Source organism: Perca flavescens, chromosome 18 (assembly GCF_004354835.1).
Source record: "Perca flavescens isolate YP-PL-M2 chromosome 18, PFLA_1.0, whole genome shotgun sequence".
In the NCBI taxonomy this organism is placed as follows: Eukaryota; Metazoa; Chordata; class Actinopteri; order Perciformes; family Percidae; genus Perca; species Perca flavescens.
In genome coordinates, this window is record NC_041348.1 from 31,518,614 (window position 1) to 31,542,922 (window position 24,309).

General features: G+C 43.3%; 1 protein-coding gene across 1 annotated transcript; it reads left to right on the plus strand.

Moving 5' to 3' along the window:
- Positions 1 to 23: 23 nt before the first annotated feature.
- LOC114573417 (pleckstrin homology domain-containing family G member 3) lies at positions 24 to 24,056 on the plus strand. The gene is made up of 18 exons (XM_028605611.1): positions 24 to 148; positions 1,307 to 1,407; positions 3,705 to 3,774; positions 4,124 to 4,170; positions 4,511 to 4,661; positions 4,862 to 4,993; positions 5,772 to 5,954; positions 6,382 to 6,474; positions 7,381 to 7,467; positions 7,812 to 7,845; positions 8,761 to 8,862; positions 8,948 to 8,980; positions 10,422 to 10,432; positions 17,266 to 17,346; positions 18,468 to 19,017; positions 19,819 to 20,540; positions 22,427 to 22,622; positions 23,398 to 24,056. The coding sequence occupies exons 1-18, from the start codon at positions 50 to 52 to the stop codon at positions 23,988 to 23,990; spliced, it is 3,285 nt and encodes a 1,094-aa protein (XP_028461412.1). The 5' UTR covers positions 24 to 49; the 3' UTR covers positions 23,991 to 24,056.
- Positions 24,057 to 24,309: the final 253 nt, after the last annotated feature.

Consider the following 24,309-nt stretch of genomic DNA (forward strand, 5'->3'; position numbering starts at 1 on the left):
CATTGTGAAAAGCAGATCGCCGAGTCGCCGCCAGCAGACGCCGGTCGCCATGGCGCCCAGCGCTCAGCTGACCTACCTGGACCGCGTCGTCATGGAGATCATCGAGACGGAGAGGATGTACGTCAGAGACCTGCGCATGATCGTAGAGGTGAGACCCCCGACACTTTCTCAGCTTGCTACCAAAGTTACATTGTTTGTCTTTTTGGCCATTTTTTGTGTGTGTGTGTGTGTGTGTGTGTGTGTGTGTGTGTGTGTGTGTGTGTGTGTGTGTGTGTGTGTGTGTGTGTGTGTGTGTGTGTGTGTGTGTGTGTGTGTGTGTGTATACACACATGGATACAGGAGTTTAACATTTTCCTGGTGGTTGCATGAAGAAATGAGAGTCACTGTTTAATCCCTAATAATCTCTAATAATCCCTAATAATCACTAATTCATTTCTACGGTCCCGTGTGACATGAGGACAGAGACTCTGAATGAAGCCGAGCCTCCCAGACTATAATTACCTCGTTAAGACGTTTGGGATTAACAGATTACGTAACAGCGAGGAGCTCAGATGAACTCCAGCCGGCCGCACAAGCTCACACTTTCATAACAAATAAATAAATATAAATAAAAGCTTAAAAACATCAAATTATTAGGCTTTACGTCAGAGGTTTGAAGTCATTTTCATTGTTTTAATTATAGAAAGTAACACAACAAAAAAGCACACGTTATTTTTATTGTGAAAAGTTTTCTAATAAAGTAAAAAATAAATCACAAAATAGATGTTCATGTCCAGGGAAAGTTGTTTTTCTTTTTTGTTGTTAACTTTAGTGTCGATAAAGATTTAAGTTGAAGGAAATATGTTTTGTTAAAATTGATTTTATCTTTAATGTTTTGGATGAGATTTTCAGTAACTTAATTTCTCCTTTTTAGTCCAAAATTTTGAGAATAAAAGAGTAAAAAAAATCTGAAAATTTGTAAAAAACAAACAAAAAAAACAACAAAAAACTATTAAATAATAGTAAGTAATAAATAAATGAATAAAAATATAATGTTTTTCAAAATATTGTTAAAATTTTAAATTAAAAATGGAATATTTTGGAAAAAAATGCAATTTCTTTTCTCCGAAAATTAGTAAATTAAAAACAAGTAAAATAAAAATGTAAATTTATTTTGAAAAATTGTAAAATAAAATGTAAATCAAAAAGTGAATATTTTGGAAATTTGTCATTACAGATTTTTTTTTGAGAGTAAAGTATGTTATTAGTTGTGGTTTTGGGTGATGTAATGATGATGTAATGATGAGTGGATGTGTTGCTCCTGCAGGACTACCTGGCCCACATCATCGACCAGAGTGACGTCTCCATCCGTCCCGAGCAGGTCTGCTCTCTGTTCGGAAACATCGAGGACATCTACGAGTTCAACAGGTCAGATATATAATCTGTAATCTATAATCTATAATCCATCTGTCTCCGTAACCTTTCCTCAGGGTTAGCGCTGTAAATGTAAATAATCAGGACTTTTAGTGTGTATAGAGCCAGCATATCTCCACCAGACTCCATGTAAATAATCAGGACTTTTAGCGTGTATAGAGCCAGCATATCTCCACCAGACTCCATGTAAATAATCAGGACTTTTAGCGTGTATAGAGTCAGCATATCTCCACCAGACTCCATGTAAATAATCAGGACTTTTAGCGTGTATAGAGCCAGCATATCTCCACCAGACTCCATGTAAATAATCAGGACTTTTAGTGTGTATAGAGCCAGCATATCTCCACCAGACTCCGTGTAAATAATCAGGACTTTTAGCATGTATAGAGCCAGCATATCTCCACCAGACTCCATGTAAATAATCAGGACTTTTAGTGTGTATAGAGCCAGCACATCTCCATCAGACTCCATGTAAATAATCAGGACTTCTAGCGTGTATAGAGCCAGCATACAGTATTTCCACCAGACTCCATGCAAATAATCAGGACTTTTAGCGTGTATAGACCCAGCATATCTCCAACAGACTCCATGTAAATAATCAGGACTTTTAGCGTGTATACCTCATATATCAGCATATCTCCACTTGTAAATCGGTGAATTAAGGGTTTATTTCAACTAAACCAGAGTGGTGATTGTTGTTCAAGGTTTTGTCACCTTTTTTGACGCTTTTTAGGCGTTTTTGAAGCTATTATATATATTATTATCCTTAATATTTTCTGTAAGGTTTCCTCAGGGTTAGTGCTCGCTGGGCTTCATGTCAGAGGGCAAGTTTGTTTTTTAAAGAAGGATGTCAGCAGGCTTCGTGCTCCACACAGCTGCATGTGTTTCACCAGACTCCATGTAAATAATCAGGACTTTTAGCGTGTATAGAGAACCAAGACGGCTTTTGGTAGTTTTATTTAGTTTCTGTCCACTTTGAATGAAGTGTGTTTTACGATGATAAAAGTCCTGATTATTTACATGGAGTCTGGTGGAGTTTGGTGATGGTGATTTCGGGGCTGTTTCATGTTAAACTAAAAGGATCTTACTCTTTAACTAAAAGGTCTATCTCTGTAGGGATCCATCCCATAATGTTGTCAGACACTTAGAATAATAATCTGAGTCTGTCAGCAGCAACAACAGAACTTTTAGTGACTCTAACTGCTGCTGAACATTAGTCCTGTAGGGTTACATCACAGCCTGGTTCTGGTTTAATACTGGACCAGTTTCAGAGAGTGTTGTTCTCATCAGACACAGAAACATGGAAACGTGTTTTTATCTGGTTGATGTGACAGCTCCACCCGTTGGACACACGCCGTCACTACATCATCCAACAACGGAGAGCTGCAGAGATGAATGGATGAGTTATTTTTTTTAAATATGGATCAGTGTTTCCCAAAGCCCAAGATGACATCCTCAAATATCTTGTTATGTCCACAACTCAAAGATCTTGAGTTTCCTGTCCCAGAGGAGAGAAGAAACTAGAACATATTCACATTTAACACGCTGACATCACACAAGTTATCATAAAGAAATGACTCAAACTGATTAATGGATTAGCAAAAACTGTGACCGCTCAGTTTGTTACACACACACACACACACACACACACACACACACACACACACACACAGACATGCACGCACACACACACACACACACACACACACACACACACTAAACTAAACTAAATGACTCAAACTGATTAATGGATTATTAAAATAGTTGGAGATTAATTTAATAGATGATGTCTAATCCATTCATCTTTGCAGCTCTGATCTTCATGTATGTTTTTAAGTATTTAAGGAGGGAAGGAAAGTAAAGGAAGAATAAAAAAGGAAGGAAAGAAGAAGTAAGAAAGGCAGAATGTTATCTCTTACGTTTTTGTTGCTTTTTTATGTCTATGTCCCTTTTTTTCAATGTTTTTTATGTTTTTTTTGGACATTTCGTGCTTCTTTCTTTGATGTTTTTGGCCCGTTTTTTGAAATTTTTAAATCATTTTTGAGGTTTTTATCTTTATCAATGTTTGTCACATTTTTATGGCTTTTTTTGGACATGTTTACTGCTTCATTTTCATGTTTTTTGGGAGCTTTTTTAACACTTCTTTGCCACTTTTCTTCAGTGTAGTGATAATATGTGATAACTAACCCATTCATCTTTGTGATCTCTCTGATCAGAATCTCCACAACAGTTTCCTGAGTTGTCGTTGTTGTTGTTGCCATGGTAACAGTGTGTGTGTTTCCTGTTCACAGCGAGCTGCTTCAGGACCTGGATCACTGCCACAATGACCCGGTCGCCGTCGCCCGCTGCTTCGTCCTCAAGGTGGGAGACTTTGTTTATAAGATCTGGTTTTATTTCATGCATACAGTATAATGCTGCGTTCAAGGTAACCCAAAACTCGTGTTTTAACAAACTTCTTCCTGGGAAACGGCAGTCAAACCCGTAAACTACTCCCCGTGTACTCATACCAGATCGATACGTTTGGTAGCCGCTAGCTAACGCTAGCTAGAAGGGTTTGTTGTGACTTTGCCTGGAACGCTACCAAGTCGTGACTTGAAGTTGTAACTTACGGGCTAAGATTTGTGCCTGGAACGCAGCATTACACTCGAGTAACTTTATTATCGGCACAACAAACTCCTGAGAAACCGCGACTGATTTTGTCTGTTTTCAGAGCGAGTACTTTGAGATCTACACGCAGTACTGCACCAACTACCCAAAGTGAGTCCTGCTTCCTGTTCACACCTTTGCTTGCTGTTGCAGTTCCGAGAGATTTCGTTGCTGTTTTGAGCTTCTTTTGTCTTAAGGAGGTTTTATTGTTTACGTTCTTGGTGTGTGTGTGTGTGTGTGTGTGTGTGTGTGTGTGTGTGTGTGTGTGTGTGTGTGTGTGTGTGTGTGTGTGTGCCTGTGCATCTCTGTCTGTGTGTGTGTGTGTGTGTAGGAGATAGTGAAGTGTTTTTGTTGTTTCTCAGTCCGGTGGCGGCGTTGACAGACTGTTGTTGTTGTTGCAGTTCGTTGGCAGCGTTGACAGACTGTTGTTGTTGTCGTTGTTGTTTCTCAGTTCGGTGGCGGCGCTGACCGAGTGCATGAGGAATAAATCTCTGGCCAAGTTTTTCCGGGAGCGTCAGGAGTCATTGAAGCGTTCGCTGCCTCTGGGTTCATACCTCCTGAAACCTGTTCAGAGGATCCTCAAATACCACCTGCTGCTCCAGGTACACCCCCCAACCCTCCAAACCCTCTGAGGATATGGGTGGTTTGTTCCCCCCCTCTAATATAACTCGTAAATAACCGCCCCTAGTGGTGGCAGGAAATACTCATATTGATGTCTGTCTGTCTGTCTGTCTGTCTGTCTGTCTGTGTGTGTGTGTGTGCATGTGCGTGCGTGTGCGTGCGTGTGCGTGTGTGTGTGTAGGAGATAGCGAAGCACTTTGACCACCAGCAGCAGGGCTATGATGTGGTGGAGGAGGCGATCATCACCATGACGACCGTGGCGTGGTACATCAACGACATGAAGAGGAAACACGAGCACGCCGTCAGACTGCAGGTCACACACACACACACACAAAAACACACACAGACACACACAGACACACACACACACACACACACACACACACACACACAGAAACACACACACACAGACACACACACACACACACACACACAGAGACACACACAGACACACAGACACACGCACACAGAAACACACACGCACACAAATACACACACGCGCACACAAACACACACACACAAACACACAGACACACACACACAGACACACACACACAGACACACACAAACAGACACAAATACACACACACAGACACGCACACAAACACACAGACACACACACAGACACACACACACACACACACACAGACACACACAGACACACACAAACAGACACAAATACACACACACAGACACACACACAGACCCACACAAACAGACACAAATACACACACACAGACACGCACACAGACACACACAAACAGACACAAATACACACACACACACACACAAACGCACAGACACACACACACACACACATACACACAAACACACAGACAGACACACACACACACGCACATACACACACACAGATTGCTTTTTTCAAAGTTTTTGTCGCCTTTTTACGCAGCTTGCAAGACTTTTGTGAACTTTATTGTTGCTTTTTTTACGTTTTTGTCCCTTTTTAATCCACTAACTGTTCTTTGCTCATGTGACGGTGTGCCTAGCGTTTGCCTATCCTGCCTAAGCGGCGTGCCAGCCCTGTGTTTGTGTTTCCGTGGAGCCGATATGAATGTATGTTTCCTCTCCAGGAGGTGCAGTCTCTGCTGCTAAACTGGAAAGGCGCGGACCTCACCACGTTCGGAGAACTGGTTCTGGAGGGAAACTTCAAACTCCATCGAGCCAAAAACGAGCGAACGCTCTTCCTGTTCCAGCGCATGCTGCTCATCACCAAACGCCGCGGAGAGCACTACATGTACAAGACGCACATTTCTGTGAGAAACACACACACACACAGCAGCAGTTACATTTAATTTAATAGTTTAATCACAATGAATTGCTTGATTGTCCAGAGTTAACTCACGATTAATCACAAATTAATGGTACATTTCTGAATGTATTTTAGAAGAGTTTTAATGCTCTTATCAACATGGGAGCAGAAAACACAATGCCATTAAATGCCGTTAAAACAATGCCAGATACTGTTCGGAATATTCTTCATGATTTTGACGTCTGAACGTTAAAATGAACTCAATTCAACTGAAAAGATAACTAACTTTCTTTTATTATAAACGTAATTTTAAACCTGCGACTTATTCTGTGTGTGTGTGTGTGTGTGTGTGTGTGTGTGTGTGTGTGTGTGTGTGTGTGTGTGTGTGTGTGTGTGTGTGTGTGTGTCTGTGTGTGTGTGTGTGTATTCAGTGCTCCACTCTGATGCTGATTGAAAGCGCCAAAGACTCTCTGAGCTTCAGTGTGACTCACTACAAACAGCCCAAACAGCCGCACACCGTCCAGGTCAGTGTGTGTGCGTGTGCGTGTGCGTGTGTGTGTGTGCGTGTGTGTGTGCGCGTGTGCGTGTGCACCTTAGTTTCTATAATGTGAAGCACTTTGTGTTACATGACCTTTGTATGAATATAATTATATAATTGTATTCATAATACATTTATCTTAGTGCAGCTAGCATTTTTTGTAAAACTCACATATTAAATGAATTTCTACTTAGAACAGTGTAGAATTTACTGATGCAAGTGATCAGAGTGACTGCCAACGCGCCAGTATTTTGAAAAACTCCTCCGATTGCATACTTTCCGATCGGATTGGGACTAGAGGATGGATGCCCGAACCGACCCGGGCCGGATTCGGACAGATATTTAGACATGATCTTCCGGTTCGGGTCGGGCTCGGTCACATCGGCTCCATAAGTCATTCATTGAGTTGACCCAGCATCTTATTAACGTTGGTGCTACATATGGTTCAGTGGTAGCGCAGGACGTACTGCCTGACCCCAACACTGTGTCCAAACTGTGCCGTGAGCTGGCAACAGAGAAACGCACAAAGCTGGTTGAGAAGCTAAATGACATTCTGACTAAGGTGAATTCGATCGGAATGACGACGGATATCTGGACAGAGGACTACCATGCGCTCATCTGTTGACATTTCTGAATGCCTTCCTAGAGTTGCTTAATAAAAGCGGGCTTTCCACACAAACAAACGTAGGCTACATGTCTCATTGGTATGCGAAAGAAATGAGATTTTTACTGTGTCGGGCTCGGACAGAAAATTGTGGCCCGATCCACACTGTAATTGGGACATCCCTTTTTATTATATATTTTATCAGTTATAATATAAGTATATGAAAGTATGTTTTTATGTAAATTTGATTCTTCGGTCTAGAAAGGGTTGTTGGTTGGATGTTTGCAGGCGAAGACGGTGGAGGAGAAGAAGCTTTGGGCTCATCACATCAAACGCATTATTCTGGAGAACCACCACGCCCTCATCCCTCAGAAGGTAAGAAACACAAACACACACACACAAACACACACACACACACACACACACACACACACACACACACACACACACACACACAGAGTCTGATAACTTCAGACAACATAGGGAATAAAACGGGAGCGGGACGGGATTCGGGAGTCTTTCACTCTGGATTTTGCAGGACAGGATTTTTTTGGGGGGCAGTCCTGCGATCAGGATATGACGGGGGTATTTTCCTCAGATGGGAGCGACAACTGATTCCTGGGTCACCCTCTTCTGTACACACCCTACTAATAAAAAGGTGAATTTCGAGCCTGTATGACCAGTAGCATTAAATGTTTGTGTTGTCTTGTTTGTTTCAGGCTAAAGAGGCCATCTTGGAAATGGATTCCATATGTAAGTAAATGTTTAACTTTTGGATTAAGAAACTGCTCTTTGGTTCAAAATACATGTAATTTAACCTTATTTTTAAATGAATCTCTTGTCAGTACGTGGACAGGAACGGGACGGACATCCGGCCTCACAAAGTGAAAACGTCGTGAATATAGACTAGGGTTAGAGTGATTGGTTATTATAGGATTGTCTCCAATAAATTGATTATGACAGAGTTGCTGTATTGTGATATTATCGGTATCGTGAGACGTGTATCGTACGGTGCAGTCGCCTGTGATTCACCCAACAAACTACCGTTTAGTCCCAACTGAAGACGTCTCTCAGATGAGCAGCATGGCATCATGACTTTGCGTAAACATACACGCCACTTTCCTAAAGTGGACTTAAAGCCAAATGGCGTGTTAGGGGCAGTGGTGGCTAGAGGTTAGGGAAGAGAGCTTGTGACCGGGAGGTCGTCGGTTCAATCCCCAGACCAACAGGATCAAAATCTGGGGGGGAAAGTGAAAGAGCAGCGCTTGTCCCTCCCTCATTAATACCACTGAGGTGCCCTTGAGCAAGGCCCTTAACCCCAACTGCTCCAGTGGAGCTGCTCAGTGGCCAGCAGGTCAGACTGTGGTGGTACTGGGAAGCTTCCAAGTATGAATGTGTAACAGTTTGAATGTGATCAGAGCGTTCCTGCCTCTCACCTTTCCATGTGTATGTCTACATATGTCTGTATGTATGTCTGTATGGCATGTTATTGCAAGAAAAACATTACATTCGGGACGCAATCCCGGCTCTCCTGGGTGAAAGTCGTGTGTTTTAACTATTCCAATGACTCCAAAGCTGTTCAGTTAAGGTCAATTAAGCTAAAAAAAAAAGCCTGCTTAGTTCCCCTTTAATTTCCGAACCTGCTGTTGTTGTTGTTTGCGGCTGTAGATCCTCCCGGGTATCGCTACAGTCCTGAGCGGCTGAAGAAAGCTCATTCCTCTCAGGCTGACGAGCTTCCACGAAATGGTCGCCATGGACGACGACAGTCCGGTAAACAAACAAACCACAACAAACAACAAAAGTACTTCCAGTTTCCTTCCTTCAACTCATCCTGTTTGTTTTCTTTCTCCTTCAGAGCCGATCAAAGAAACACTAAAGAGCACACAAGGTAAGATATGTTGTGGAGCAACTTCCTGTTTCCTGTCAAATTCAGTGCACCTTAAATAGTTAACCATGGCGCAAGGGTGTTCGAAGCATTGGATAAGTTGGTGGGACAGTCTTGACAAGGGGTCGTATGCAGGGGCGGATCTAGAAAAATATTTATGGGGTGGCAAGAGGCAAAATTACGAATCCCACTATGGCCACGCCAAGACCCGCCCTACGAAGCAGCCCGATTGCTTGGGGTTAGGCATTTCACCTTGAGTGGTTAAGGTTAGGTTTGGGTTAAAACGCAACCATTAGGGTTTGGGGATTGGTCGGGATAGGACCTGTACATGTAAGCATGGACGACTGGCCAATAGTAGTGTGTGAATTCGTTTGAAGGGCAGGTCTTGCCGTGGCCATAGTGGGATTCGTAATATCGCTGGCAAGAGGGGGGCAGGGATTTTTGAGGGGTGGCAACATATGGCAGACATGTATATACTAAATTTAGTCACAGTTTGATGAGAAATAGTATGTACACACTACAGAAGGGCACAGGCTGCCATTTACAAACTCATACAGACAAACTTCATCTCATGCAATCAATGTCCTGCATTTGAGGTGACCATACAATGTGATCTTTCTTAGAAGTATGATAGAAGTAAGGGGCTTTATCACAGGACAGGCATTAAGGTAAGACACAGGTGATGAGTGGCAGATATGTGAGAGGGGAAGCAAACAGTTTTTGACTGACTGCAGTCAGACATTGGAGATTCACACTCGTAAATGGTCAAATTGACCATAACTTTTAATTTGTTGCTGCCAGCAGGGGTGGCAAGGCTTTCTTTTAGGGTGGCATTTGCCACCCTATGCCATCCCGGTAGATCCGCCCCTGGTCGTATGGAAGCAAATAAGAGGGCTTTCACACCTGCAACGTTTAGTTTGGTTGAATCACATTAACCTTACCACCCACCGAGCCGATAACCGGTCGTGGGACAGTCTGGTGAGGTCATTTTATATTCATTTGGGCAGATTTGACATGTATAATCGGCGGGGCCGGCACTGCCGACAGTCAGACTCAAAAGACCCATCTGATTGGTGGAGAGCTAACCTGGAAACGAGCAGCGGGATGAGCTATGTCTGACATTTTTGTCACTCTTTTCAACGTTCTTTTATCATTTTCAATGAAAGTAGTGAACTGATCAGTTATTTTACTTGAGAAGAGCAGCGTAGAGAATCATCCACGTTATGTTTTGACAGTCTGGTTGAAAGAAACCCAAATTTCTGGTATGGAAACATTTTGAATATGGGTCAAATTTGACCCCGAAGACAACAGGAGGGGTAAAAAACCAACAAACCAGAAACTAAATGAATTATGTCATGTTTTTACTCATTGAACGGTCTGTGTGTAACCAATCCTCCCTTCTGCTCTTTCTCTCCATCTGCTGGTTCTCCTTTCCATCACACAGACGTCTTTAAGGTAAGAAACATAAAATAACTCTTAAACTATTTGCTTTAATACTGCTGAATATTTACAGTCTACAGGCCGTAATGTACTCCCTCTTCCATCCGTTAATCTGAAGGTTTAAACTCTAACTGGTTCCTCTCTCTTACTGCTTGTGTTGAGTCAGCAGAAAGCTCTTCTCATGAAAGGGTTCAGATGATATCCTATGACAGGGGTGTCGAACTCAGTTTCCCAGAGGGCCAGACTGTAAAGTGAGAATCACATCCAGGGCCAGACATGTAGATTATTGACATGCTTTTATTTAAGAGAAAAAGTCAAGTATTTTGACTGTATTATTGCATGTCTCAAATACTGTAGTCTTCTCTCTTATATTTTGGGCCTATTAAAGGCCCAAAAAAGTTTCTCAGCCAGTGACAAAAAAGCGACAAAGAAGTTGAAAAAAAGCATCAAAATTGTCTGAAAAGGTGACAAAAACATCAGAAAGCGCCAAAAACTTCCAGAAAAGTGGCAAAACATTGAGTAAATTGTAAAAAACGTTAAAAGTGCCTAAAGCATTGAAAAAAAAACTACATGGGCCTAAATTTATTGTGAACCTAAATTGAAATGCCGGCCAGATCAAAACCAGCGAGGGGCTGGGTTTGGCCCCCGGGCCTTGAGTTTGACACATGTCCTACGAGGTATCAATGCTTTTTACTGACAACATGAGTTGATATAAATGTAACTGTTGAATGAGTGATATGTTTTACCTATAGTACATATACAACTGGTGTAAAGTGCAGGTAGGGACCAAATCCAGGATTAGGCTTCTGATCCGGCTGAATATTGGGCTTTTTGACGGGGTTGGGTTTCTGCAGAACATTAGATTTCTTTCCCAGCGAACTGAACCCTACGCTTGCACTCGGCGCGCTACGCTGGTCGCCATAGTGACGGCGCCGTTGATTACGGGAAGGTGTCCACGTAGGTGGAGCGTTCAATGCAGTAGGCTGTGAGAAAGTGGACATGGAACTGGTTAGCTGAAAAAGTTGTTGTTTGGCAGTACTTTCAGTCAAAAGATGGCCATTCAAGTCCAGCTACATGTTCAATCTGTTCAATGCTGATTTGGTTTTTGGTTTGGTTTATTTATGGATATAGAAAGACAACAAGGGGATCCAAGGGATAACATGTAAAAGTGAAAAACACTTTTTTCCAACATGGTCCCTGATGTAAGAGAACAGGACATACAACACATGCAAACACATAGTCCTAAGATTAAAACAATAAAAAAAATAAAACTACACATCAAAAAACCAGCTAAATCACCATGACCTACCAAACAATAAATTTCTCTGTCCCCAATCTAGATTTTATTTCCCCTAATTATCTATTTTATTCCATAAGTAGGCCCTAACTTTATGTCTAAAATCCCTTTTTGTTACTGCCATTTTGATATGAAGTGGAAGACTATTCCATAAAATAATTCCTGTATAAAAAAAGGATTTTCTGGCTTCGCTATTCACACAAGGCACCTTACATGAACGGATACTGGCCCTAGTCTCATGGGCATGTTGAGTATGTTCCATTAAAATCTGAAATCCCAAATACTTTGGGGCTACACCATTAATAATACTTTACATATGATTAAGTTTAAGTTGTTCAACTCTAAGTTGTCTCATGGTATGAGATTGGTCTGGTGGTGGCGAGGACCCTAAACTATACACAATATGGCCGCTGTTACAACATTTGGTATGAAGCATCTGAAAGAATACGAGTTGTGCATGAAGGAATCTCCAGACAGCAACAACTTCAGGTACGGCAAAGGAAGGACAGTCACTGTTTAATTCATTCATGTGTTTACTGTGTTAAAGGTGCACTATGAGTTCCTGCATGGATTCAGCATGATTTCATTTTAGTCTCAGATGGTAGTCATCTCTCCTTGATCCACTAGCTGCCTGCCCCCTGAACACACTGTGAAAAAGCCCGGCTCGTACACATCAAACAAACACTATGGGCACAGGCTGTGCACCAAAATACAACAAACACGTTCCAGCCAATCACTGACCAGATGGTTGGGGGAGGGGGGTGGGGGTTAGTGACAGTTAGTCAGTTAGTCATGACAGTTATGGAAACATGGGGGGAGGGGCGAGCTCGCTCTGTTTTGTTTTAAATTTACTTCAACAGAACGTCAACAGAAGAGAAGTCATGCAGGAACTCATAGTGCACCTTTAATGAACTGAGGATGGGAGTAGGATTCGGTTTCTGATTCGGCAGAATCTTAACCAGTGGATTCGGTATTCGGCCGAATCCCAAAAATCTGGATTTGGTGCATCCCTAGTGCTTTACACCCCTAATATCCGCGGGGATAATGTCATTAAATGTAAGTAAAATACAGACTTCATTCATCCCGTGTGAATGCGCCACACAAAACACAAATGTGTGGGGATAAAACTTGTGATTTACGCCCCCGCTGAGGAGGAGGAGGATGAGGAGGAGGAAGAGGGGGAGACGTTGTCTCCTCAGCGGTCTCATGGGACGCCGGCGGAGGACAGCGAGCTGGACGACATCCTGCTGGAAGACGAGCAGGAAGACGACTTCGCCAGCTCTGTTCTCGCCGCAATCGCCTGCTGGCACTTCAGCGCCGCGGTGATGGTGAGGCTTTCTGCCGCCCACCAGTTAGCTCCAACAGCTGCAGCCGTAACTAAACTAAAGTCCCGGATAACGTCGCTCATCATCCATCACTTCCAGCCGCTCCGGAGCTTCATTTGTGGAACTAACAGCTGAGCTGCGTCAGAAACACACAGCGATATTTAAACATTAAAGCTTCAGTATCACAATTTAACACTTCAACTGAAAGTTCACGTAAACTTGTAATAAATCCCATGAATCATGCCAGGGTTCCCTCATAATGTGTTGCACATTTCAGCCTGAATTTTGAGAAAAACGGCTGAAGAAAATGCAAATGAATGTATAATGTTGTAGGGCTGGGCTGATATGGAGAAAATCAAATATCACGATATTTTTGACCAAATACCTCGATATCGATAACACAAAATATTTACACAATGAGATTTTAGATAAATGATCATCAGTAATGTGGATATAATGACTAAGTTGGTAAAGCCAATAATAGAACAGTTACAACTGTAAAGCAGCCTTTAAATCCAGGAAAATACTTATATTACGATGTAACGATATCCAAAATCAGAGACGATATCTAGTCTCATATCGCGATATTGATATATTGCCCAGCTCTATAATATTATTAAGTTCTGCCTCTTAAAGGCGCTGACACACCAACCTGATAATCGGCCATCTGACAGTCTGGTGAGGTCGGTGACTCAAGTCCGTCTTGCTGGGTCAGACGACGGGAAGTCGGCCAAAATGTGAATGCTAGCCCTTGACTAGCGAATCAGTGCACTTATGTTAGCGTGAAGAACAGCCTTTCAAAATCTGAGGAAAATCTTTCAAACTGACCTTTGTCGATCTGCAACTGAACAGCCTATTTCTCACTTAAAATGTTTTCAAAAACACGTTTCAGTGAACTATTTTCGTACAATATGAGATCGTATTCTGAACGAACCACCATTATGCTCGGTTGTAAAATCCGGGAGCAGGCAGACCCACGTGACGCGTTTGTCCAATCAGCTGCCGGTTTTCATTTTCATTTGCATTCATTTCATTTGGGCAACAATATAGATTAGCGCCGCCTGCTGTTATGGAGACGTATTACGTCTCGCACACGCGCAGTAGTTGCGCGGTGTATTCTGAGGAACTTATTGGTCCTCGGGGAGACCGATCAGTCCGACTGGCTTTACTGCCGATGATTGGCCGTCGGGTTGGTGTGTTAGAGCCTTAAAAGAAAGTTATTCCTCGTCTTAATCTGTGGGAAACTGTGTGTTTCATGTACATCATCATTTATTCCCTAAATCTATTTCCATCGTACTTTGCTTTTAACCATCGTGTTGTCTTCCTGTCCACCTGCAACTTTTAGTTTTTTGGGGTCAAAATTTTTTATTTTGGTTGTTACTATAGCTTTGGTCGTCTTTTTTCGACACTTTTGTCACTTTGTCCTATGTTTTGGTCGATTTCTTCTGCACTTTATTTAAAGTTTTTGTACTTTTTTCAACGTTCTTTTATCTTTTTTTTTTTCAAATGTTATAAAATTGAATCAAACGCCCAAATTCAATCAAAGTAGTGAACTGATACTTTTTTGTACTTGTAAAGAGCGTTGTAGGGATCCTTCCACGTTACTTTTTTTGACAATTTGTTTGAAAAAAACTCACATTTCTGATATAATTTTTTTTTGAGAATGGGGTCAAATGTGACCCGAGAACAACAGGAGACTTAACTCTTCCATCTTGGGCAAAGCGTCAATACTTTTTTGCCATATTTTAGCGTGTTTTCCCCAAAATTACAGCGTTTGCATTCAGCTTTTACTATTGACAAATGGTGGATGGAAACGCAGCCTGTAGAAGATGGAGAAAACAACATGGCATCATGACTTTGCGTAAACATACACACCACTTTCTAAAGCCACATGGTGTGTTATTGCGAGGCTACGGTTGGGTTTAGGAAAATAACTGGTTGGGTTTAGGAAAATAACTGGTTGGGTTTAGGAAAAGAGGAGCTGGTTGGGTTTAAGTAAAGAGGAGCTGGTTGGGTTTAGGTAAAGGAACTGGTTGGGTTTAGGAAAAGAAGAACTGGTTGGGTTTAGGTAAAGAGGAACTGGTTGGGTTTAGGTAAAGGAACTGGTTGGGTTTAGGTAAAGAGGAACTGGTTGGGTTTAGGTAAAGGAACTGGTTGGGTTTAGGTAAAGGAACTGGTTGGGTTTAGGAAAAGAAGAACTGGTTGGGTTTAGGTAAAGAGGAACTGGTTGGGTTTAGGTAAAGAGGAACTGGTTGGGTTTAGGTAAAGGAACTGGTTGGGTTTAGGTAAAGGAACTGGTTGGGTTTAGGTAAAGAGGAGCTGGTTGGGTTTAGGTAAAGAAGAACTGGTTGGGTTTAGGTAAAGAGGAACTGGTTGGGTTTAGGTAAAGAGGAACTGGTTGGGTTTAGGTAAAGAAGAACTGGTTGGGTTTAGGTAAAGGAACTGGTTGGGTTTAAGTAAAGAGGAGCTGGTTGGGTTTAGGTAAAGGAACTGGTTGGGTTTAAGTAAAGAGGAGCTGGTTGGGTTTAGGTAAAGGAACTGGTTGGGTTTAGGAAAAGAAGAACTGGTTGTGTTTAGGTAAAGAGGAACTGGTTGGGTTTAGGTAAAGGAACTGGTTGGGTTTAGGTAAAGGAACTGGTTGGGTTTAGGTAAAGGAACTGGTTGGGTTTAGGTAAAGGAACTGGTTGGGTTTAGGTAAAGAAGAACTGGTTGGGTTTAGGTAAAGAAGAACTGGTTGGGTTTAGGAAATGGTTGGGTTTAGGAAAAGAGGAACTGGTTGTGTTTATGTAAAGAGGAACTGGTTGGGTTTAGGTAAAGAGGAAATGGTTGGGTTTAGGTAAAGAGGAACTGGTTGGGTTTAGGAAATGTGGAATAGGAAATGTGCCACGCGGGACCCAATCTCTGGTCTCCTGGGTGAAAGTCCTGTGTTTGACCCATCCTGCCCCTCCGACCATCCTACCTATGCGGATTTTCGTCCTTCCATACTACTCACTACGGCGTCAATTCACACGCAATCGCAAGGTAATGTAAGTCAATGGAGGCCAAATGGCGTTGATAAACACGCTAAAAAGCGAGTATGCGTCTTGATAACACGCCAATAATGGCATACGAATTTGCGTGTCATACATACGCCACTTCATGAGATCAGTCTGGAGAAAAAGAGGATTTATTAAAATGTGAAACTGTTCCTTCGTTGTGGTTCAAACTAACTAAAAAAAAAGTACTTTCATCAACTTTTTGTTTTACTTCCTTTCATGTGTTTTGCTTCGCCAGACATGTGAACTGCCTCAGCTTGTTGTTTGGTGCAGGTTTACCGCTGCGAGGCTGAACACGCCCGTGGGGGGTCTTCAGGTTGTGTTTGGTTGCTAGGTAACACCAGGAGTTTGCCGTTGCCTCTCGGTGTGTTTTTGTTGCTGTGTTTTTTTTGCACGTGTGGTGTGTTTGACGCTGATAACCAACCGCTGCTGTGCAGGATTCACTGCTTGACTTGTTGTTCTTCATGCTTTCTGTAAGAAAGGGTCAATTCACTTTAAGGGTAACTTTGGTTTTTTTACACCCTGGACTCTGTCTCCATGTTACTGTGTCTGGGTGACTGATGGAACAAAAATGAAAACTGAACTTGGTCCAATATTAAACCAGAACCGAGCTGTGATGTAACCCTACAGGACTAATGTTCAGCAGCAGTTAGAGTCACTAAAAGTTCTGTTGTTGCTGCTGACAGACTCAGATTATTATTCTAAGTGTCTGACAACATTATGGGATGGATCCCTACAGAGATAGACCTTTTAGTTAAAGAGGAAGATCCTTTTAGTTTAACATGAAACAGCCCCAAAATCACCATCACCAAACTCCACCAGACTCCATGTAAATAATCAGCTTGGTTCTGGTCTAATACTGGACCAGTTTCACAGATTGTTGTTCACATCAAACACTCAGACACACAAACATGGAGACAGAGTCCAGGTTGGAAAAAAACCCAAATTACCCTTTAATATAAAGACACATTTTCATATTTGCCAGATGGGGTTTTGAGATTTCTGTCTAAACTTCCAGACAGAAAACCTTCATCATGTTTTGGGTGAATTGATCTTTTAAAAAATGAGTTACACTGAGTTTGGTTTGTTTGTTTGTTGTTCGTTGATAACATAAAAATATTCAAACTCAAAACCTGCGTTTGATCCTCGGGTATTAAAGATTAACTGGACGTTTTGTTCCGTTTGTTGCAGGAGGTAGACGAAGGATCTTCTAACGGCTGCAAGAAAGAAAATGGCCAACTGCCTGAAGAAGAAGAAGCTGCAACTGAAGCGGTATGCAAACGGGTAAAAAATAAGGATGCACCGATCCAACATTTTCAGTCTCAATACCGATGCCAGGGCTTTGTGTATCTCCTGATACCCGATAACGATCCGATACCGTTGAATTAAAGGTCCCCTAATACTGTATCTGAAGCCTCTTTTATATAGACCTTAGTGGTCCCCTAATACTGTATCTGAAGTCTCTTTTATATAGACCTTAGTGGTCCCCTAATACTGTATCTGAAGTCTCTTTTATATAGACCTTAGTGGTCCCCTAATACTGTATCTGAAGCCTCTTTTATATAGACCTTAGTGGTCCCCTAATACTGTATCTGAAGTCTCTTTTATATAGACCTTAGTGGTCCTCTAATACTGTATCTGAAGCCTCTTTTATATAGACCTTAGTGGTCCCCTAATACTGTATCTGAAGCCTCTTTTATATAGGCCTTAGTGGTCCCCTAATGCTGTATCTGAAGTCTCTTTTATATAGACCTTAGTGGTCCCCTAATACTGTATCTGAAGTCTCTTTTATATAGACCTTAGTGGTCCCCTAATACTGTATCTGAAGTCTCTTTTATATAGACCTTAGTGGTCCCCTAATACTGTATCTGAAGTCTCTTTTATATAGACCTTAGTGGTCCCCTAATGCTGTATCTGAAGTCTCTTTTATATAGACCTTAGTGGTCCCCTAATACTGTATCTGAAGTCTCTTTTATATAGGCCTTAGTCGTCCCCTAATACTGTATCTGAAGTCTCTTTTATATAGACCTTAGTGGTCCCCTAATACTGTATCTGAAGTCTCTTTTATATAGACCTTAAGGGTCCCCTAAGGATTCCCAGGGCTCGTTTTACACCTATCACCATTTCTAGCCACTGGGGGACCATAGGCAGGCTGGGGGAACTCATTTTAATGTTAAAAAACCTCATAAAGGGAAATTTTCATGCCATGGGACCTTTAAGCACTTTGGTCAACTATGGTTGTTTTTAAACGTGCTATATAAATAAAATTGAACTGAACTGAACAGGCTGGGCGAAGGAAAAAGGGAGGGAGGGAGGGGTTGTGCATATGGGCTAATGTCATTAACCCTAACCCTCAGCTTATTCATCCTGTATTGGATTTTCATCCCTTCCAGCCCTGCGAAGAAAATCTTCCTCCGGAGAAGACGTCAGAGTCCGAACCGACAGAAGAAAACCCAGAACCAGAACCGTCCTCTAATCCGGACACTTGGTCTGCTACGCCCCTCAGGATCTCTGCGTCTCCTCGGCGGTCGGACAGATTGAAACCGGATGGAGACCAGGAGCCGGCGTCCGCCGCCGCGACTGACTCCGATTCCAAAACGCTGAGTAGCGGGGAATCGTCCGAGGACGAGGCGTACCTGAAGGGGGCGCCGGAGAAGGCGGTCGGATCGCCGAGCATCCTTCCCTCCTCCGTCTTGGACAAAGCGAGCGTCATTGCTCAGCACTTCGCCGGCAGCGTCAAACGCGGCAGCCTGGCGCAAGACGACGTTCGCTCCCCCAGCTGTGCGTCGCCGCGGTTACCCAGAAGCGGCGGCATCATCCCCAACCTCGGCGCCGAACCTGTGGAAACTCAGCTTCTCAACAGCAACTCTCCTGACTCTGATTCAGCTTTTGGCGCGACAGATCTGACGATGCTGTCTCCGCGGAGCGACAGCCTCTTTGATGGTGAGCCTCTACCACCATTATATCTCTGTCTGCTGTACACCTGACTGTCTTATAGGCTGTATTAGCCAGTCCCTCCAGAAAAACACAATTATGAAATTGCATAATTCAACGCATTATCAGCCAAAGTCCGCATATTTATGCAGGGGCTGCATTTTTGCCGATTTCTGCGCAAAATATACGGGGCTTGCATGATTTCATAATCCCCTGTTTTTTGTCTTTTTCATCAAACCGCAGTTCCCACAATTTCATCGCATAAAATTGCATAAATATCCTGCATATTCCATCGCATTTTTAAAGAAAACGTGCCACATAATCAAAGATTTTTGCCCGCAATAATCACAAAAACAACTCTGCATTTATGATTATATCTCTGTCTGCTGTACACCTGACTGTCTTATAGGCTGTATTATAACCCTCCCACACAATCTGGACTCTGGTCATAACGTATTCATCTTATAACTTTCCATTCCCTGTTATGTATTGTTGTTAACGTATATTATTTCTTTTCTGCCAAGCAATTCTAATTCTATTAGGTTTACATTCTTGCCTTTTCATAGTCATAGTTAATATTTAATAATAGGTTATTGCACTGATCAATCCCTAAACTGTTGTCTTTGCACTACCACCATTGCACACAGTCTACCTTAGCACCTTTAACTCTTTAAATTTCTGTGAGAGATTTTGATGTATGTGAGATGTATGTGTTTGTAGTGTTATGGTTGTCTAAGCTACTGGATGCCTACAATTTCCCTCGGGATGAAAAAAGTATCTATCTATCTGTCTATCTATCTCTCTATCTAGGCCTTCGCCGTAGGCGGGACTCCACGCTGTCCAGGCAGGACCAGCTGCTCATCGGCAAAATCAAGTCGTACTACGAGAACGCCGAGAGCGAGGACGCCACCTTCAGCATGCAGCGCAGAGAGAGCCTGACGTACATCCCGACCGGGCTCGTAAGAAGCTCCGTCAGCCGGCTCAACAGCATCCCAAATGATGAAACCTTCCGGACGAATCCCGCCAACTCGGCGCCATGCTTCAGTCTCGAGTCAAACTCCGCTTTGCCCGCAGATACCCAGAGTCACATGGTCTCTAGTGACTCGTTGGACTCTTTCAAGTCTGATCAGAGAAGCACCGATCCAGAAGAATCAGAAGGAATCCCTTTGTCGAGATCGCAAAGCTTGCAGGACAATCCGTCAGAGGACGAAGAGTTCAGACCTTCGTCTGAAATGATCAAGGTCTGGCAGACGATGGAGCAAGAGATCACAGGAAGCACACGCTCTCGGGAAGCTCCGCGAGTCCCCAGAGCGGCGTCCGATGTCGCGACAAAGGCGGCGAACGAGAGCCGAGAGGGTGGAGCGTCCGACCTCAGCACCATCACCGAGGAATCCTCCAGTCCGGCGCCTCTGAAGCTCAAAGCCTCTGGTGCGTTTCGGACAAGAAGTCGTAGACAGGACGGAGTAAACGTGTTAAGGGAAGACCTCAGGGCGCCAATTCCTCGGGTCTCCCAGCTGAATCAGAACTACGAGGTAAAGCAAATCATTTGTTTTAGCAATTACACCACCATGTCCTGCACCCGATGCAGCGTAAAGCCCGACGCAAGTGTCTTTGCTAGTTCAAGACCGACGCAGTTGTCAATTTCCCGTCCATATTTGCTGGTCTTACAGGGAGGTGTGTTCAGGTGCATTCTGGGCGTGCTGGTCTTACAGGGAGGTGTGTTCAGGTGCATTCTGGTTGTGCTGGTCTTACAGGGAGGTGTGTTCAGGTGCATTCTGGGTGTGCTGGTCTTACAGGGAGGTGTGTTCAGGTGCATTCTGGGCGTGCGTCTTACAGGGAGGTGTGTTCAGGTGCATTCTGGCCGTATTGCTATCTTAAGGCAGCAGTCTCCCAGCTGAATCAGAACTACGAGGTAAAGCAAATAATTTGTTACTCAGTGAAAGACTAAAGGCTCTGACAAACCAACCTGAAAATCGGCCGTCGGACAGTCTGGCGAGGTCGGTGACTCGAGTCTGTTCGGTGTGGTCCATGCCGTTGTCCATTGGAGGAGCTGTCGGTCTTCATTTGGGCCGACCTGACTTGCTGGGTCGGAGGGTGGGCAGTCGGACTCAATGACCAATCTGATTGGTGGACTGCTAGCCCTTGATTAGCGAATCGGTGCACTTATGTTAACGTGACGAACAGTCTCTCAAAATCTGAGTAAAGTCTTCTAAACTGACCTTTGTTGATCTGAAATACAGAAAGACAGATTCAGCAACTGCACGGCCTAATTCTCTCTTCAAATATATTATTATATTGTATTTTAATTAGGACAATGCACATTAATCAACATTTCTGTAAATGCGCCAGTGTTAGCCAGTCGAATAATTTTCAACCGTAGTCCTAGTTGCATGCATGTCTTTATGGTGGGAAGAAACCGGAGCACCCGGAGGAAACCCACGCAAACATGGGGAGAACATGCAAACTCCACACAGAAAGGCCCGGGACGACCTGGGTTCGAACCCAGGACCTTCTTGCTGTGAGGCAGAAGTGCTAACCACTGAGCCACCGTGCTCAGAAACGCGTTTCGGTGAACTATTTTAGTACAATATGAGATCGGATTCTGAACGAGCCCCCATGATTGTCGGGGAGCTGCCAGACCCACGTGACGCGTTCGTCCAATCAGCTGCCGGTTTTTCATTTTTATTCCGACACCTATTTTTCACGCGACACGCCAGCATGTTGGAAGCGTTTCCAGGCAAAATCGAATAGGAAAAGATGTTTATATGTTGTTTAGACACTACATACATAGACAATTACATTTTAATATATTACATGTTGATGTTTGAAAGTCTCGTAATGTGTATAAAAGTAATAAAAAAAAAAAAGAATTATAATATGTAACCTGTCAATCCAGAAGGAAATATTCTGGAGCCTATTCTGCCGTCAAATACTGCCGACGTTGTCTTTGCTGTAATCCGATCAGAATATATTTATGTTTATGGGAAACATCCATGTGACCACAACTGCATCTTCACAAAATCACAAAACTCATGGTTCAGATCGGAAACATTTTTGGATCAGCACAAAAAAAACGTACTACAGGGTTTTTCCTGCGTAAAGCAATTTTTGCCCTCCTCCCCCCCCCCCTCCAAAGAGGTTTTAGCCGCAAAGTAAATTCACCAGCATCAAAATGCTAAGAATTGATAGAAAAAATAGCAATTCAAATGTGTATAAGAGCAATATGCCAAACAGTTGAAAAAGCAGAACATAAACTTGAACAGTAGTGCTAAACTCAGTTTTACCATCCAGTCTGTGTGTGTGTGTGTGTGTGTGTGTGTGTGTGTGTGTGTGTGTGTGTGTGTGTGTGTGTGTATCCACATAATTTTCCCTTTGCAGGATAACAAAGTTAACTTTAACTCTGACTTTGACTTTGAAGGCGCAGGCAGGAAGGCGGAGCGAGGATTCCAACCAGCAGGTTGAGGTAGACAAGACGAAGAGCAAAGTCCTCCATCTGGCTCGCCAGTACAGCCAGCGACTCAAAACATGCGAACCGGCGGCCGGACAGAGAAGTGCTCGCCTCCTGATGAACCAGAAGATTTTACCCTGCGTGCTGGAGGAGAAGGAGAGTACAGGTACCGAAACCACCACATTTCTGTTTGTCTTTGTCTCCTCAGACATCAATTGTTCTTATATTACGCTCTTCAATTTTATAGCGTGCAAAAAAAAAAAAAAAAAAGATAAAAAAAACGTGGAAAAAGACCAAAAAAATATAAACTAAAGCGCAAATAAATCGACAAAAACATCGGAAAAGCTTCAGAAACGTGAATATATATATATATATATATATATATATATATATATATATATATATATATATATATATATATATCAGAAATATGGGTTTCTGTCTGACAGAAGGAGACAAGGTTCAGACAGTTTATGGCCTTCACTTTATCTGCTAAAAATGAGAAGCCGGAGTTCCTTAAAAAAAAAACTCTACTACGCCGAAAGTTCACGGTTGCCAGATGTTTCACTTGGAACCTTTTGAATCTACAATTTAACAAAATTAATAATCTCGTCGAATATTAAACAATCATTAACCATAATGTTAAAATAAAATTTTGCCATTACACAGCCATGGAGCACAGTAAGCGGTGCTCTAGTCTGGCTTTATTTTACATTGAAAAAGCCCCGTCTGCATTGAATCAAAATAAAACTTACCTCTTATTTGTGAAATAAGCATGTGACCCGTTTCAACTCCACCACTCGGAAAAGAATCGGAATCGAGAATCGATAAGAACTGGAATCAAAAGGAAGAATTGGAATCAGAATCGTTGATATCCAAACGATGCCCAACCCTACAGACTAGTGATTGATTAACTCATGATGTGTTTCGATGTTTTGCAGGCAAACCCAGCCTGACTCCGCCACTAGTTTCTGATAACCAGGCTCCCTCTCTGCCGCTGACCCCTGTAGACCAGATCCAATCTGTGGTACCGGGCCTTGCCGTCCCCGCCCCAGACCGGCCTCTCTCTCGCAGCCCCGTCAGCCCCATCAGTCCTCTTCCTCCCATCGAGGGCTTCAACTGGCCGGACGTCCGCGAACTCCGCTCCAAATACTCGGACCACGGTCGCTCCCAGAAGAGTTCTGTCGGCCGGAGTCACTCCATCCCAGAGCAGATGTTTGACGTGGGTCTGCGGAGGCACTCCAGCTGTTCCACCGGCCTCCTCGCTGATGCAGCGCCCGGCGAGGTTTCTTCTTCTTCTTCTTCGTGCAAGCTTCGTGGCAGCCGTGGCAGCCATGGCAGAGAGGAACGCAGAAAGCGTCTCCACCGAGCCAATTCTCTGGAAACTCGGCTCCAGGATCAGGTGGCTACCGCCACTACGACGGTTACTACGTCGCAGCCGAGGCAACGCTACCGGACGACCCCGAACACAAGATCATCGTCATGGAGAAGCTTCCAGAGCCTGCTGAGTCCAAGCCTGCGGAAACAGCCGTAGAAGAAGAAGAAGACGACGACAATTACATTCAGATCCGTTCACCGACCAGCAGGGAGAAGATCTCCATCATGGCCGTCATCGACCGCTGCCGGCTCTATCAGGAGTCGGACGAATATCAACAGAGGGAAGACGTGAAAGCCAAAACTGAGCCAGACGCTGCGGCAGCACCGTCCAACGGTCAGAACGACGAGACACAGAAAATGGGTTCAAACGCCGGACAGAAGACCGAAGCCGGTCAGCAGAACATCGTGAAAAATCTGAGAGAAAAGTTCCAGAGCCTGAGCTGAATAAACGGCACAATGAAACTCTTTGAAAAAAC

Excerpts from the sequence above, each read along its gene's own strand:
- LOC114573417 (XM_028605611.1), top strand. The coding sequence starts at position 50 with ATGGCGCCCAGCGCTCAGCTGACCTACCTGGACCGCGTCGTCATGGAG. Across the intron at positions 4,171-4,510 it reads TACTGCACCAACTACCCAAA|TTCGGTGGCGGCGCTGACCG; the intron begins GTGAGTCCTGCT and ends GTTGTTTCTCAG. Across the intron at positions 20,541-22,426 it reads AGCTGAATCAGAACTACGAG|GCGCAGGCAGGAAGGCGGAG; the intron begins GTAAAGCAAATC and ends TTGACTTTGAAG.